We start from the raw sequence: 14724 nt of genomic DNA, 5'->3' as shown, positions 1-14724 counted from the left end.
GTCATCCAGATAAGGAGAGCAGCATTCGTCCCTCAGGCCATCAAGAACGTCCTCCATACACCTTTGAAAGGCTGCTGGTGCATTAGTTAGACCAAATGGGAGGCGGAGCCACTCGTACAGCCCCCAAGGGGTGCTGAAAGCCGTTAGATGCCTGGAACTGTCATCAACAAAGCCCTAGTGGTAAGCGCTGCCTTGGTCAAGTATTGAGAACCAAGAGTAGCCCCCCAGGTTATCTAGCAGATCTTGAATGCGTGGGAGTGGATGACAATCAGGGACAGTTTTGCGATTTAGCTCCCTAAAGTCAACGCACAGGCGCAAGCTTTTATCTTTTTTTCTAACACAGACGACAGGAGATGAGTATGCTGAAGTGGATTTTCTTATCCAACCATGGTGAAGTAGGTTTCGCACATAGTCTTTCACCTCTTGATAAAGGGGTTTTGGAATGGCATTGTAACGCTTTTGCACCGGCGTGTTGTCAGTGAGTTGGATCTTGAGTTGCAGGTTTGGAATGCAACCTATATCAGCATCACCTCTTGCAAAGACATCTGACTCTTCATACAACATGTCTCTGGCAATCCCCTGTTCTTCCTCTTTAAGATGTGACAAGTCAACCGGAGGATGCCACTTGTCTGTGGTCAGAGCCGCGCAGCTTTGAACGGTGGGACTGTTTAGTGGCTTTGGATTGTCAGAGCACTCCTTAAAGGGCACGACCCCAGTAACTTCCTCAATTGAGCCGAGAACAGTTCTCTGTGGAAGATAAATGTCATGTTTACTAACATTCTGAATGGGAATTTTTACCATTTTTGTCGGGCCACTGGGTACATGTACTAACGAGGAGACCGGCTCTAGCCCCTCAGGGCAGCTGTTCCCTATACTGGGCTCAAATAGCATTGTTCCCCCCTTGGCCCATGCTCTTACTCTGCACTTCACCTCCCATACCTTGCCCGCAGGAATAATGAGTCCCTTCTTCCCAACACACACAGGGTACTGGAGGAATGTCTGATCAGGGCCCGATTTCTGAAGCACAGAAATCAAGGTCTCTACTGTGCGTTCACTGACACTCATGGCTTCTTTCAGTATGGCTCCAATGTCCACCTGTTCATTATTCTCTTTGATCATTTCTGCAATCACATTGCTTCCTAAGAGAGGACAATTCACACAACTCGTACTGATTAGTATGGGCACTTGTATGTCAGCATGTCCATGGCTTCCACTCCGTATCTGCAACCCCACATTTACCCATCCATCAAAGGGAACCGCTGTGCCATTCGCTGCAGATACCCCAAACGGTTGGTCCGGAAATAGGGATGAAAGTGGCTGAATGGTTACGTTGGGCAGTGCTTCCTCTACCCACGCCCTACTCACCACGGTCACTTGAGACCCTGAGTCAAGCAGCATTTGGAGTGGGACCCCATTGAGTGCACATGAGACCATACATCGCTTGCCAATTAGTTGTGCTCCATGTTTTTTTGATGTTGACTGACACTGCGTCGTCAGACTTATGGATGTTACTGGTTCAACCAAGTTGCTTTGTAGTGGAGGCTTATCATTGGCATTGATCACTGGAAGCCTCACTCCAGTGACCTTTCCCCGTTTCCCAGTGCCTTGTCCAGTTTCAGTCTATTCCATTCGTGTACTAGTCTCCTTGCCTCTGGTCCCATTTGTCTTTTATCTTTGTCATTGGGGTTCCATCCCCTCCTCTTCAGTGTCATTACCTCAGAGATTGACGCATCCTCTTCCTGAGCAGCTCTGATATCATCTGGAGTGATAACGGGGACTGTAACCGGAAGAAAATCCTCACCATCAGAGGTGAGTTGCAACGCCGCCATCCATGGCACATCCTCCTCAGCCACAGCCTTGTCCCCCTGCCATATGGTGGAAACCACGTCTGGGGGCAAAGTTTCAGTGTACTCCTCTGTGTGTCCCTCCAGCTGAACTGGATAACGCGACAGTGTGTCGGCATCAGCATTCGCCTTGCCTGGCCTGTACTTTATTGTGAAGTGGAAATCCGTCAATTCACCCACCCAGCGATGTCCAGCAGCATTGAGTTTGGCCGTGCTTAGAACGTACGCGAGAGGGTTATTGTCCGTGTACACAGTGAATGTGGTCTTCGCAGACAGCCCACAGCTCTATGTCCTTCCTGACCACAAATGAAACAGTGAGGGCAGCTCTTAATGTTCTTCCGCACACAGGCCTGACACCTGCCCCTAGTCTCATTCGTTGGTGTCTGGGGTCGCGCCGAGGATCGAGTCAGGGACAGACCTGGATCTACCTGAGGCGCCAATTCTGTAGGTTTAACAACTTGGGCAAAGTGTTTGGTCAGTGCGGTCACTTGTGCAGTCAGCTCGAGAATGGCAGCACGGTTAGCCTGTAATTCAGAGTCAACTTTGGTCTGGTTAATCTGGTCAGTTTGATTAGTTTGAGCAGCATGGATATTCACAGATCGATTTTTAGTCACAGTACTGAGGCGTTTCACCCTCTCAGCCTCTTCACTTGTGGACTTGGTAAGTTGTTCTAACAGGACATCATCACGAACCTGTAAATCGGTAAGGAATGGTTTGAGATCACATCTGACATGATAATTCTTCTCATTTAGCCCTTGATAGAGTGTGTGCAGAAATGTACCTTGGACAAGTTTTTGATCGTAACCAAAATCTGCACCTGGTTGTTGTGACTCAAACATAATTCTTTGCTTCAAACCCATTAGTCTATATAAAAATTGCTGTGGGGACTCACTGTCTCGCTGCTGAGCGGTACTGAGTTCGTTGAAGAGCTCAGAGCTGCTCTCTCAGCCTCTTCACTTGTGGACTTGGTAAGTTGTTCTAACAGGACATCATCACGAACCTGTAAATCGGTAAGGAATGGTTTGAGATCACATCTGACATGATAATTCTTCTCATTTAGCCCTTGATAGAGTGTGTAAAAGGGGACTCACTGTCTCGCTGCTGAGCGGTACTGAGTTCGTTGAAGAGCTCAGAGCTTTTGATCGTAACCAAAATCTGCACCTGGTTGTTGTGACTCAAACATAATTCTTTGCCTCTTATCTCTGATATGTGATCGTAAAATTGTTTTTAACTGTGACATTGTAAGACCCTCTGTATCACTTAGCATCTCTCGGAATGTTCCAGGTTTAGTTCACTGTCTCGCTGCTGAGCGGTACTGAGTTCGTTGAAGAGCTCAGAGCTGCTCTTATCTCTGATAATCTTCGTGACAAAATTGTTTTTAACTGTGACATTGTAACCTCTGTATCACTTAGCATCTCTCGGAATGTTCCTTCTTGTACCTCAGATCTCGCTAAACCCTTCTTGTAGTCCCTCATCCATTTGTCTACACAGGCTACGGTATGACAGTTCAGACCCGGTGTCAGAAATCTGACCACCATAAATTTTGAACTCCCTCCGTGGAAACAGAGCAGCTACATCTGTGTACTTCACCACCTGCTCCCCCATACCGGAGGATAAGCCGGCATGTTCAGGAGGAGCACCACTCGAACTGTTGGCGATGATGACGTTCCTGACCGGTGTGGGGATGTCTCTCGGTGGAAGAGGTGTGACCTCAACTCCTCCTCTCAGGTCAGCTCCTTCCCCAGTAGGTTCCTCCGGGACATCTAGGAGCTCGCTGATCATGTCGTCGAGGTGAAGGAGTTGAGAAATGCCTTCATCTTCTATGTGTCTTAATTTGTCACCTCTGATGTAGTCAATAATCACATCAAACAGTTCTGGTTCACTAAGGCCCGCAAGGTCCTCAGTATCACTCTCCACTGCGCTGGCAACAGTTAGTAGCTGATTGCCATTCAAAGCTAATAGTCTCTTTTGGATCTTGAAAATCAATACCCGTCGTGGAGTTGTGGGAGCCATCGTTAGCCCCTGAAGCCTCTACTCTCTGGAGAACGGACAGCACTACAGTCTTCCCTGAAGCTTTAGGCACAGGTTCTCTTCGTAGCAGCTCCCACTCTGCCCACGATCCCGGACGAGCCCCCAATTGTAACCGGCCTCAGGCCTAGGGGGTACCTGAGTCGGTTCAAACGCGTCACAGGCAGGTAGCACTGTGAACGACGAGGAAAGACGACACGAGACAACCGTGTTAATCAGCTTCACACAACTGCATTTATGACCACTCATCAAAACATCAATTCAGCAATTTCAATATCAGAATACATTCATGTGTAGATCTATACATTCAACATCTATACATTGTATATATCCTCCACATTCGCACATGCTTATGCACGTCTGTCCGCTCGTGTGTGTTGTACTGGGAACTACAATTGACATCCAAAAATCCAAATTCATCAAAGCCACAAAATATTCATCAAAGCCACAAACAAGGTTTCATATCTAGCATCGCCCAATAAGTCCCCAATTACTTTAACATCTTGAGAATGTCTAACACTTATTATTTTGAATACCTGTGAACGACGAGGAAAGACGACACGAGACAACCGTGTTAATCAGCTTCACACAACGGCATTTATGACAACTGCGCATGCGTGAGCTGAGCCTACATCGCCTTCCTCTGTTCCATTCACAGGCGCGTAGCGCCCTCTCCTGACTTGGTAGTCTAATCGACTAACATACAATAACAGAGGTCGTTTCTAACCCCCTACACGCACACGCACGTGAACCTTCATTTAACATTCAACAAGGAATGTGTCGTGAACTTAGACTCTCTAACAGCCAATTGTCCAAGCACTTGGGGCTCCTTAATATTTGTTGTTTATTCATTGCCATTGTGTGTTCATACACTGATTGTGACTTGAGTTCGATTCCCCTCATTATTATTGTTGATTTTCATTGCCAAAAAACAAATATTACAAGTTTCTTGTTCGGTCTGCTCGGTTTTCGAGCATGTCCAAGTGAGTCCATTGCCACATCTTTGAATTATTTGAAAGGAAATGAGACATGACAAATATCAGTACTTTCTTTCTGCGGTGCCATGGTATTGGTGAATCCCTACGATTTGCCAATTCACCTTTAATGTATTGTTTCAAAAAGTATTGCTGTTATGTATGTTGACAACGTCATATTATGAATTACCTATTCTATAAAGATAATATAATCTGAAAATATGAATAGAACACAGTTGTTGAATACTGTACATACATTTTGTGCTTTTCTAGGGTTGACAGGTGATTGGCATTCTGTAGGAGTATTTCACTTCGTGCAATGCAGGATCTCTACATATTTGTCTCATCTTTCTTTCATCCCTGTATAGGGCATGGTAATTTGATGTCGTCTAGCGAACAGCTTAAGCATTTAAAGGATGTTATGATGTCCCAAGAGAAGGTAAACCTCTTGGATTTGGAGAAGGAAAATGTTGCAATGCAGTGTAATATCTCGCCATTACGACGTGAATGACAGCACCATATGGGTATCTATAAAATTCTGCAGTGCCATTAACGTTAGCATGGAAACAGACGTATGAAATATTCTCTTACGATTCTCACCCACCTCTCCTCTCTCTCACCGAATATAATTATTCTGGGAAACTTCAACATTCACAGAGACAATCCAAATATTCCACTAATAATAGACTTCACTTCTTCCCTTGATAGCCTTGGCTTCAGCCAACTTGTGGACTTTCCTACACACATAAAAGGTCACACACACACTTGACCTGATTTGCTGCTCTGGATTGACTCCCTTCAACTGCATAGCTGTTGAACTCCCAGTAACAGACAATTACCTCGTTACATGTAACGTTTCCATCACACTCTCCACCACGAAAACACCCCGTACTATCAACTTTCGTAACATCAAAGGCATCAACCAGGACTCCCTTGCTTCAATGTTCGCCTCATTATCTCTGGATCCAAGCTCATGACGAACTGGTTTCCCGCTACAACGCTCAACGACATTCTCAACATGCTCTCTCCTGTCAAATCACTCTGTTTTATTTACTCGTTCTGCACCCTGGTTTAACGTTCATTGCCGCTCCATGATATCGAAAACACGCCATCTTGAAAAACTTTATCAGAGAACCAGACTCACTGTTCACAAAGATATGTACACTGCTCAACTTTCTCTCTACAAGAACAGTATCTCTCAAGCAAAATCACAATACTACTCTGGACTCATTGACTCAAGTACTGGAAATGCCCGGGCTCTCTTTTCTCTTTATAACAGAATCATTCAACCCCCTGTATCTCTCTCTCCTCACTTTTATTCCTCTGACACCTACAATTCTCTCTTTCTATTGTTTTCGAAAAAAGTCAAACAAAATCCACCAGCATCTTGGCTCCTCTGTACCCCTCCCCCAACCTTCCTACCCCCTCTCATCTCTTCTTTTGATCTCCCTCATCCCTCTACAATCTCGAACCTCATAACTAAATCAAACAATTCTTCCTGTCATTTAGATCCCCTCCAAACAGTTCTGGTCAAATCCTGCTTGCCATCTCTCCCTCCATTCATTTCAACAATTATTCACTCCTTGCTATCCTCAGGAATCATCCCTGTTCCCTTCAAAATGGCGGCTGTCACACCAATTCTTAAAAAGCCTGGATCTGATCCCAATGACTTCAAGAACCTTCACCCCATTTCTCACCTTCCTTTTATTTCCAAAATCCTAGAAAAAGTTGTGTACTCCAGCTACACTCTCACCTCTCCCAGAATGATCTCTACGAACCATTCCATCTGGTTTCCGCCCCCACCACAGTACAGAATCAGCTCTCTTAAAAGTCACGAATGATCTTCTGGCAGCTGACGCCAGTTTACTCTCCATCCTCGTCCTACTTGATCTCACTGCAGCTTTTGACACCATTTCTCATCCCATCCTCCTTGACAGACTTTCCTCCATAGGGATCACAGACACGCCCTACGCTGGTTCCACTCTTATCTCTCTGGCCACTCTCAGTCCATCCAAATTAACTCCTTCACTTCACAGTCCTCTCCTGTATCTTCTGGTATGCCTCAAGGCTCAGTCCTGGGACCCCTCCTCTTTATCACCTACCTTCTTCCCCTTGGCAATATTCTCCGTAAATTTGGCATACGATTTCATTGCTTTGCGGATGACACCCAGCTCATTCTCTCCAGCAAACCCTACGCCTCTCCTCCACCTTCTTCCCTTTCACTTTGCCTCTCTGAAATTAAATCCTGGTTTAATCATAACTTCATCAAACTTAACAGCGACAAAAACTGAAATTCTCCTCGTTGGTACCAAATCCACCTTGAGCAAAGCTAACAGTTTCTCTCTCACTATTGACAATTCAACCGTTTTTTCCCTCCCATCAGGTCAAAAACCTAGGTGCCATCCTTGACAGCACACTATCTTTCCACTCCCATATAAATAACGCCTGCGATCTGCGTACTTCCACCTATGCAACATCTATCGTCTTCGCCCGTCCCTCACCCTTCACACCACTGATATCCTCGTTCATCGTCTTGTCACCTCCCGGATTGACTATTCCCTCAGAAACTTCTCCACAAACTTCAAATCGTCCAGAATTCTTCAGCCCGGATCATCAACAGAACCTCATCCTTTGACCACATTACCCCCATCCTCCAAGAGCTCCACTGGCTCCCGGTCAAATATAGAATCAACTTTAAAATTATTCTTTATAAATTTCAAGCTATCCATAACCTTGCCCCCGATACCTATCTGATTCTGATCTGTGATTGTATTTTATTTATTATAGTACCTATGCTTGGACTGTAAAGTGTCCTTGAGAGCTTTGAAAGGCACTTAAAATAAAATGTATTATTGTTATTCTTATTCTTCTTATTATTATTATTCTAATTCTTATTATTATTATTATTATTATTATTATTATTATTATTATTATTATTATTATTATTATTATTGTTGTTGTTGTTGTTGTTGTTGTTGTTGTTGTTGTTGTTGTTGTTATTATTATTATTCGTCATCATGATAGAAAACAACAGCAGCAACTCATGCCCATCGTCTTTGTCTGCAAACCAATCAGAAAAGTCGCATCAAAACATACAAATCCTTTGCCGTCATTCATCCGACTGTTCAGTCCGGCAAATTTGTCTTCTTCTTCGTCAGCTGGTTCATCACCTTGTGTTTAACTTGTCCTCATGACAATACTGGAATAAACTTGAACGATTTATTTTGCCATGTCCTTACTACATTGTATGTACTTAGCTTTCAAGTGATTTATTCTTTGATGGAATATAAGTGTTGCAAGTTGTCCGTAAGACTTTAAGAAGGCAGAGTGTTTTTGTGGCAGGGAGTGGCTTTTTGAGGGGTCGGTGGTAAATAACTCATCTTCTATTTATGGTTTCAAAATATTGCCCTGTTTCTCGATGCAGAAAGAACATGGCAAAAGTGCACAGCTCGCAGGAGAAACAAAAAAAAAGAAAGATGTGAACATGGGACAATGTCTTTCGTGAGATTTGTATATTCCCCACAGTAGAAATTACTTTTTGTGGAAACAGTTTTTTTTATGTGCACAGGTGACCAAGGATGCACAGATTGAACGAGGAGTTTTTCGTAACATCAAAGGCATCAACCAGGACTCCCTTGCTTCAATGTTCGCCTCATTATCTCTGGATCCAAGCTCATGACGAACTGGTTTCCCGCTACAACGCTCAACGACATTCTCAACATGCTCTCTCCTGTCAAATCACTCTGTTTTATTTACTCGTTCTGCACCCTGGTTTAACGTTCATTGCCGCTCCATGATATCGAAAACACGCCATCTTGAAAAACTTTATCAGAGAACCAGACTCACTGTTCACAAAGATATGTACACTGCTCAACTTTCTCTCTACAAGAACAGTATCTCTCAAGCAAAATCACAATACTACTCTGGACTCATTGACTCAAGTACTGGAAATGCCCGGGCTCTCTTTTCTCTTTATAACAGAATCATTCAACCCCCTGTATCTCTCTCTCCTCACTTTTATTCCTCTGACACCTACAATTCTCTCTTTCTATTGTTTTCGAAAAAAGTCAAACAAAATCCACCAGCATCTTGGCTCCTCTGTACCCCTCCCCCAACCTTCCTACCCCCTCTCATCTCTTCTTTTGATCTCCCTCATCCCTCTACAATCTCGAACCTCATAACTAAATCAAACAATTCTTCCTGTCATTTAGATCCCCTCCAAACAGTTCTGGTCAAATCCTGCTTGCCATCTCTCCCTCCATTCATTTCAACAATTATTCACTCCTTGCTATCCTCAGGAATCATCCCTGTTCCCTTCAAAATGGCGGCTGTCACACCAATTCTTAAAAAGCCTGGATCTGATCCCAATGACTTCAAGAACCTTCACCCCATTTCTCACCTTCCTTTTATTTCCAAAATCCTAGAAAAAGTTGTGTACTCCAGCTACACTCTCACCTCTCCCAGAATGATCTCTACGAACCATTCCATCTGGTTTCCGCCCCCACCACAGTACAGAATCAGCTCTCTTAAAAGTCACGAATGATCTTCTGGCAGCTGACGCCAGTTTACTCTCCATCCTCGTCCTACTTGATCTCACTGCAGCTTTTGACACCATTTCTCATCCCATCCTCCTTGACAGACTTTCCTCCATAGGGATCACAGACACGCCCTACGCTGGTTCCACTCTTATCTCTCTGGCCACTCTCAGTCCATCCAAATTAACTCCTTCACTTCACAGTCCTCTCCTGTATCTTCTGGTATGCCTCAAGGCTCAGTCCTGGGACCCCTCCTCTTTATCACCTACCTTCTTCCCCTTGGCAATATTCTCCGTAAATTTGGCATACGATTTCATTGCTTTGCGGATGACACCCAGCTCATTCTCTCCAGCAAACCCTACGCCTCTCCTCCACCTTCTTCCCTTTCACTTTGCCTCTCTGAAATTAAATCCTGGTTTAATCATAACTTCATCAAACTTAACAGCGACAAAAACTGAAATTCTCCTCGTTGGTACCAAATCCACCTTGAGCAAAGCTAACAGTTTCTCTCTCACTATTGACAATTCAACCGTTTTTCCCTCCCATCAGGTCAAAAACCTAGGTGCCATCCTTGACAGCACACTATCTTTCCACTCCCATATAAATAACGCCTGCGATCTGCGTACTTCCACCTATGCAACATCTATCGTCTTCGCCCGTCCCTCACCCTTCACACCACTGATATCCTCGTTCATCGTCTTGTCACCTCCCGGATTGACTATTCCCTCAGAAACTTCTCCACAAACTTCAAATCGTCCAGAATTCTTCAGCCCGGATCATCAACAGAACCTCATCCTTTGACCACATTACCCCCATCCTCCAAGAGCTCCACTGGCTCCCGGTCAAATATAGAATCAACTTTAAAATTATTCTTTATAAATTTCAAGCTATCCATAACCTTGCCCCCCGATACCTATCTGATTCTGATCTGTGATTGTATTTTATTTATTATAGTACCTATGCTTGGACTGTAAAGTGTCCTTGAGAGCTTTGAAAGGCACTTAAAATAAAATGTATTATTGTTATTCTTATTCTTCTTATTATTATTATTCTAATTCTTATTATTATTATTATTATTATTATTATTATTATTATTATTATTATTATTATTATTATTATTGTTGTTGTTGTTGTTGTTGTTGTTGTTGTTGTTGTTGTTGTTGTTATTATTATTATTCGTCATCATGATAGAAAACAACAGCAGCAACTCATGCCCATCGTCTTTGTCTGCAAACCAATCAGAAAAGTCGCATCAAAACATACAAATCCTTTGCCGTCATTCATCCGACTGTTCAGTCCGGCAAATTTGTCTTCTTCTTCGTCAGCTGGTTCATCACCTTGTGTTTAACTTGTCCTCATGACAATACTGGAATAAACTTGAACGATTTATTTTGCCATGTCCTTACTACATTGTATGTACTTAGCTTTCAAGTGATTTATTCTTTGATGGAATATAAGTGTTGCAAGTTGTCCGTAAGACTTTAAGAAGGCAGAGTGTTTTTGTGGCAGGGAGTGGCTTTTTGAGGGGTCGGTGGTAAATAACTCATCTTCTATTTATGGTTTCAAAATATTGCCCTGTTTCTCGATGCAGAAAGAACATGGCAAAAGTGCACAGCTCGCAGGAGAAACAAAAAAAAAGAAAGATGTGAACATGGGACAATGTCTTTCGTGAGATTTGTATATTCCCCACAGTAGAAATTACTTTTTGTGGAAACAGTTTTTTTTATGTGCACAGGTGACCAAGGATGCACAGATTGAACGAGGAGTTTTCAAATCTGGCCTGAAAACGTATAAAACCATTGTAAAACATGTTTTTATTGCTCATATTTGCCATTTATAAATACACATTTCCAATGACAATATTATTTGGGGTGATTTTCCTTGTCATGGACCACATCTTAATGTTGTCTGACTTGTACTCGTGTGCATCGTGTGTTTTTATTTTCTTCCAGTCGGCCTCCCTGGTTTGACCTACCGCCTCCTCCTTACATCCCAGATGGACACGAAGCATCCGAGGCTGACTTGCCCCATTACGCAAGACCTTCTCCATCACTCGCCCTCAGAACTACGACCTCAAACAGTCAGTCTGGTTCAAATTCTTGACACATGGCAGATCAGCTTTCGCTAGTCTTGAACTTCACAAAGGCACCCATCCCAAAAGGCTGAGAACACAACTACAGAAAACTGAACGACCCTGAGAATGCTCATCTTGAAACTTAACCTTGGCTCTTGGCTCCCCCTAGTGGACAAGTTTGCAGAGCCACATCTCCATCAGAATGAGTGGTTACTTCATTTCATTTGAATAGTTTCCACATAAAGATGTGCTCGCTATTTTCTTAACCAGTTACCACTCCCTTAGAGAATTATCTCAAATGAGTTACTAAAAGTGTGTTAAAAGTGCCAATACTGTAAGATTGTTCTCACTATGCAACAGTAAATAATTTAGTCTGGGGAGGTCTTTTTGACGTTCTTGTACGTACAGTATACCCAAAAGTTCTATCAAAACCTGAGCGTTCATGATATTTCCTGTCTCTGCTCACAATGGAAGTGTGTGTAAACCATTTTAGGAATTACAGTATGGAACACTACTAAGATTTTGCACACGCAGATATTTGATGTTGAAGGATTGAATTAAGCCAAGTATGAATATGCTCTCACTCGTACAATGAGACAGTAAATTAACTGGACAACTACTTGTAACAAGTGAGACTACTGCTTGATTCTAGTACAAGACATATTATACAATACAATACAATACAATACAATACAATACAATACAATACAGCACAGTACAGTACATTAATACAGTAGTAGTACAATACAGTAAATGTGCCAGTTGTCCCAATAGTGAGAACAAATAATAATTTGATGCCCCCCTACTCACCGAATAATCTTACTCATGATGACAACAGGCGTGTTAGTCTGGCTCTCTAGCTCGATATTAAGTACAGTGAAATCTTGCTATAATGCGAGTTTCACAGCTTCACTAAAGACAAGCAATAACCCTCCCATGATCAACACATGACTGAACGTAGACACGCACGTCTTTACAAGCAATGACCCTCCCATGATCAACACATGACTGAACGTAGACACGCACGCACAGACACACTCCATGATGAGCAACAGCCAACAAAAAAGCAAACAACAAATTTGAAAAATAAAATAGATACAAGAATTTGTGAGTTCATGAGAAGTAAATCATTCCCGACAGAACTGTCGTAGAGGAGAGGGGCACACTTTTCTCGCTTGTTAATTATACGTACGTATGCCATTTGAATAAGCTTCTCGTGCCCCTCCAGATTCACATTCTTTGAAACAAATTTCATCCATTCATCCATCCATCATCGGAACTGCTTTATATTCATGAGGGTGGTGGGTGTGCTTGAGCCTGTCCCAACTGTCTTCGGGTAGTTGACAGAGTACACCCTGAAATGGTTGCCAACCAATCACAGGGAACGCATAGACAATCATCCACGCTCACACTCACACCTCGAGGCAATTTAGAGTGCCCCATTGACCTGCTATTTACAGCAGAGTCTGAATCGAACCCCAACACCATGTTTTTTTCAGAGAGGGGTTGGGGAATGCGGTAAACAAGAGTTTACTGTCCATCGAATAAATGCTTAAAACAGCTTTCCAGAGAGTGCGACTTTTCAACCCCAGTAACTCTCTCAAGGAACCTTTGGAGAACCAATTTATTTTGACAACACCACTCAAGTATGCTCTTTTGTCCAAATTGATGACAACATATTCAAATATTTTAAGACTGAGCAGAGTTACACAAAGAGGCTTGGGATCAGTCCTCCAAAACAGGGGAAAAGACACTCAGCTCCTGAATCGGTACATGGGTTGCGTCAGCAAGATATGCAGGCGATGTTTTGGTTGCACCTCATTCAAAGGCACCTCCGACTTATGTTTCATCAATGGGTTTTTGCGTGTGTGTGTGTGTGTGTGTGTGTGTGTGTGTGTGTGTGTGTGTGTGTGTGTGTGTGTGTGTGTGTGTGTGTGTGTGTGTGTGTGTGTGTGTGTGTGTGTGTGTGTGTGTGTGTGTGTGTGTGTGTGTGTGCGTGTGTGTGTGTGTGTGTGTGTGTGTGTGTGTGTGTGTGTGTGTGCGTGTGTGCGTGTGTGTGCGGATAAGAAGAAGTTTCAAACAGCAATACATTTTAGGCATGCTATTCTGTAAACTTTCAAATATCAGTATTTTTGCGTTATTTGGGTAAGTTAATGCACTAAGCAGTATTTCAATTTTACATGAAGCGTTGGAAAACTGTTAGTATAAAATTTGCTTGTGAATAGACAGATGCATCAAACTCGTAGGAACTCGTTTGTGGGTTTATTGTTGTACAAAATAATGTATGACATGCCCACTAAGTGGTAGTTAACATTAGACTACTTGAAATGAGTTTTTACATATTTCAACTACATTGTTTCGAGCAATGTTTATTTGTGGCTGGGTTCTTTAAAAGCAATATTAGATTTTTCAGCTTCAACAATACAACAATACAATACAATACAATACAATACAATACAATACAATACAATACAATACAATAGTTGCTAATAGACAACAAAAACACTTATGGTCACGTATGGTCGTTTTCATTCTGAAGACCAACCATGTTATTTTAGTTACAGAATGGCACTCTGGCTTGTAAAAAGGACGGTGGCACTGTTACTGACATTTTTTGTTTCAGAGTTCTATTTTAGCTGTTCACCCAAGTTGCATTTCATGTCGCTTGTGTAATTTTACTAATTGCAATTGTGTGCTGTGCCTTTTATTTCCAAATGAAATGAACAGTGTTTATTTCCGTATTTATTCCAAAACCTGGGAAAAAAATTACAATTGTATTGAATCCTCAACAGGCATTCACTGCTGCTGAACTATTCTAAAAATGACATGCAATATGCAATATTTTCTGAAATCAAATTACACATGCTGGGAAACATCAATCCTCAATTTTTATGAACATGTTTCTTGTTTTCATCTCAGTTTCCACGTCACCTTACCACATGTAAATGGGGTAAATGGTATGCATTTTAATTTTGGTATCATCATTTTAATTTTGGTATCATCAAGTCTCTGAGTGTCATAATTTGTGAATTATGTATATTACAATACAATACAATACAATACAATACAATACAATACAATACAGCACAGTACAGTACATTAATACAGTAGTAGTACAATACAGTAAATGTGCCAGTTGTCCCAATAGTGAGAACAAATAATAATTTGATGCCCCCCTACTCACCGAATAATCTTACTCATGATGACAACAGGCGTGTTAGTCTGGCTCTCTAGCTCGATATTAAGTACAGTGAAATCTTGCTATAATG

At 42.4% G+C, this 14724-nt stretch overlaps 1 protein-coding gene across 3 annotated transcripts in view; it reads left to right on the top strand.

Annotated features, from left to right (window-relative positions):
• The window catches only part of ldlrad3 (low density lipoprotein receptor class A domain containing 3), a 129248-nt gene extending 114771 nt beyond the window's left edge, over positions 1 to 14477 (top strand). For 2 of the 3 annotated variants that reach the window (XM_088997329.1, XM_088997328.1), the window contains exon 6: positions 11334 to 14477. In XM_088997329.1, the coding sequence (XP_088853455.1) occupies positions 11334 to 11484 (151 nt within the window). In that variant the 3' untranslated portion in view covers positions 11485 to 14477. The remainder of the gene's footprint in view (positions 1 to 11333) is intronic. The other variant, XR_016115065.1, reaches the window with a different exon arrangement.
• The last annotated feature ends 247 nt before the right edge of the window (positions 14478 to 14724 follow it).

The sequence above is a fragment of the Hippocampus bargibanti genome, linkage group LG05, assembly GCF_051943395.1.
Source record: "Hippocampus bargibanti isolate YZ-2025 linkage group LG05, ASM5194339v1, whole genome shotgun sequence".
In the NCBI taxonomy this organism is placed as follows: Eukaryota; Metazoa; Chordata; class Actinopteri; order Syngnathiformes; family Syngnathidae; genus Hippocampus; species Hippocampus bargibanti.
The sequence above is the reverse complement of the archived record's forward strand: the minus strand, read 5'-3'. Positions and strand labels throughout refer to the sequence as shown.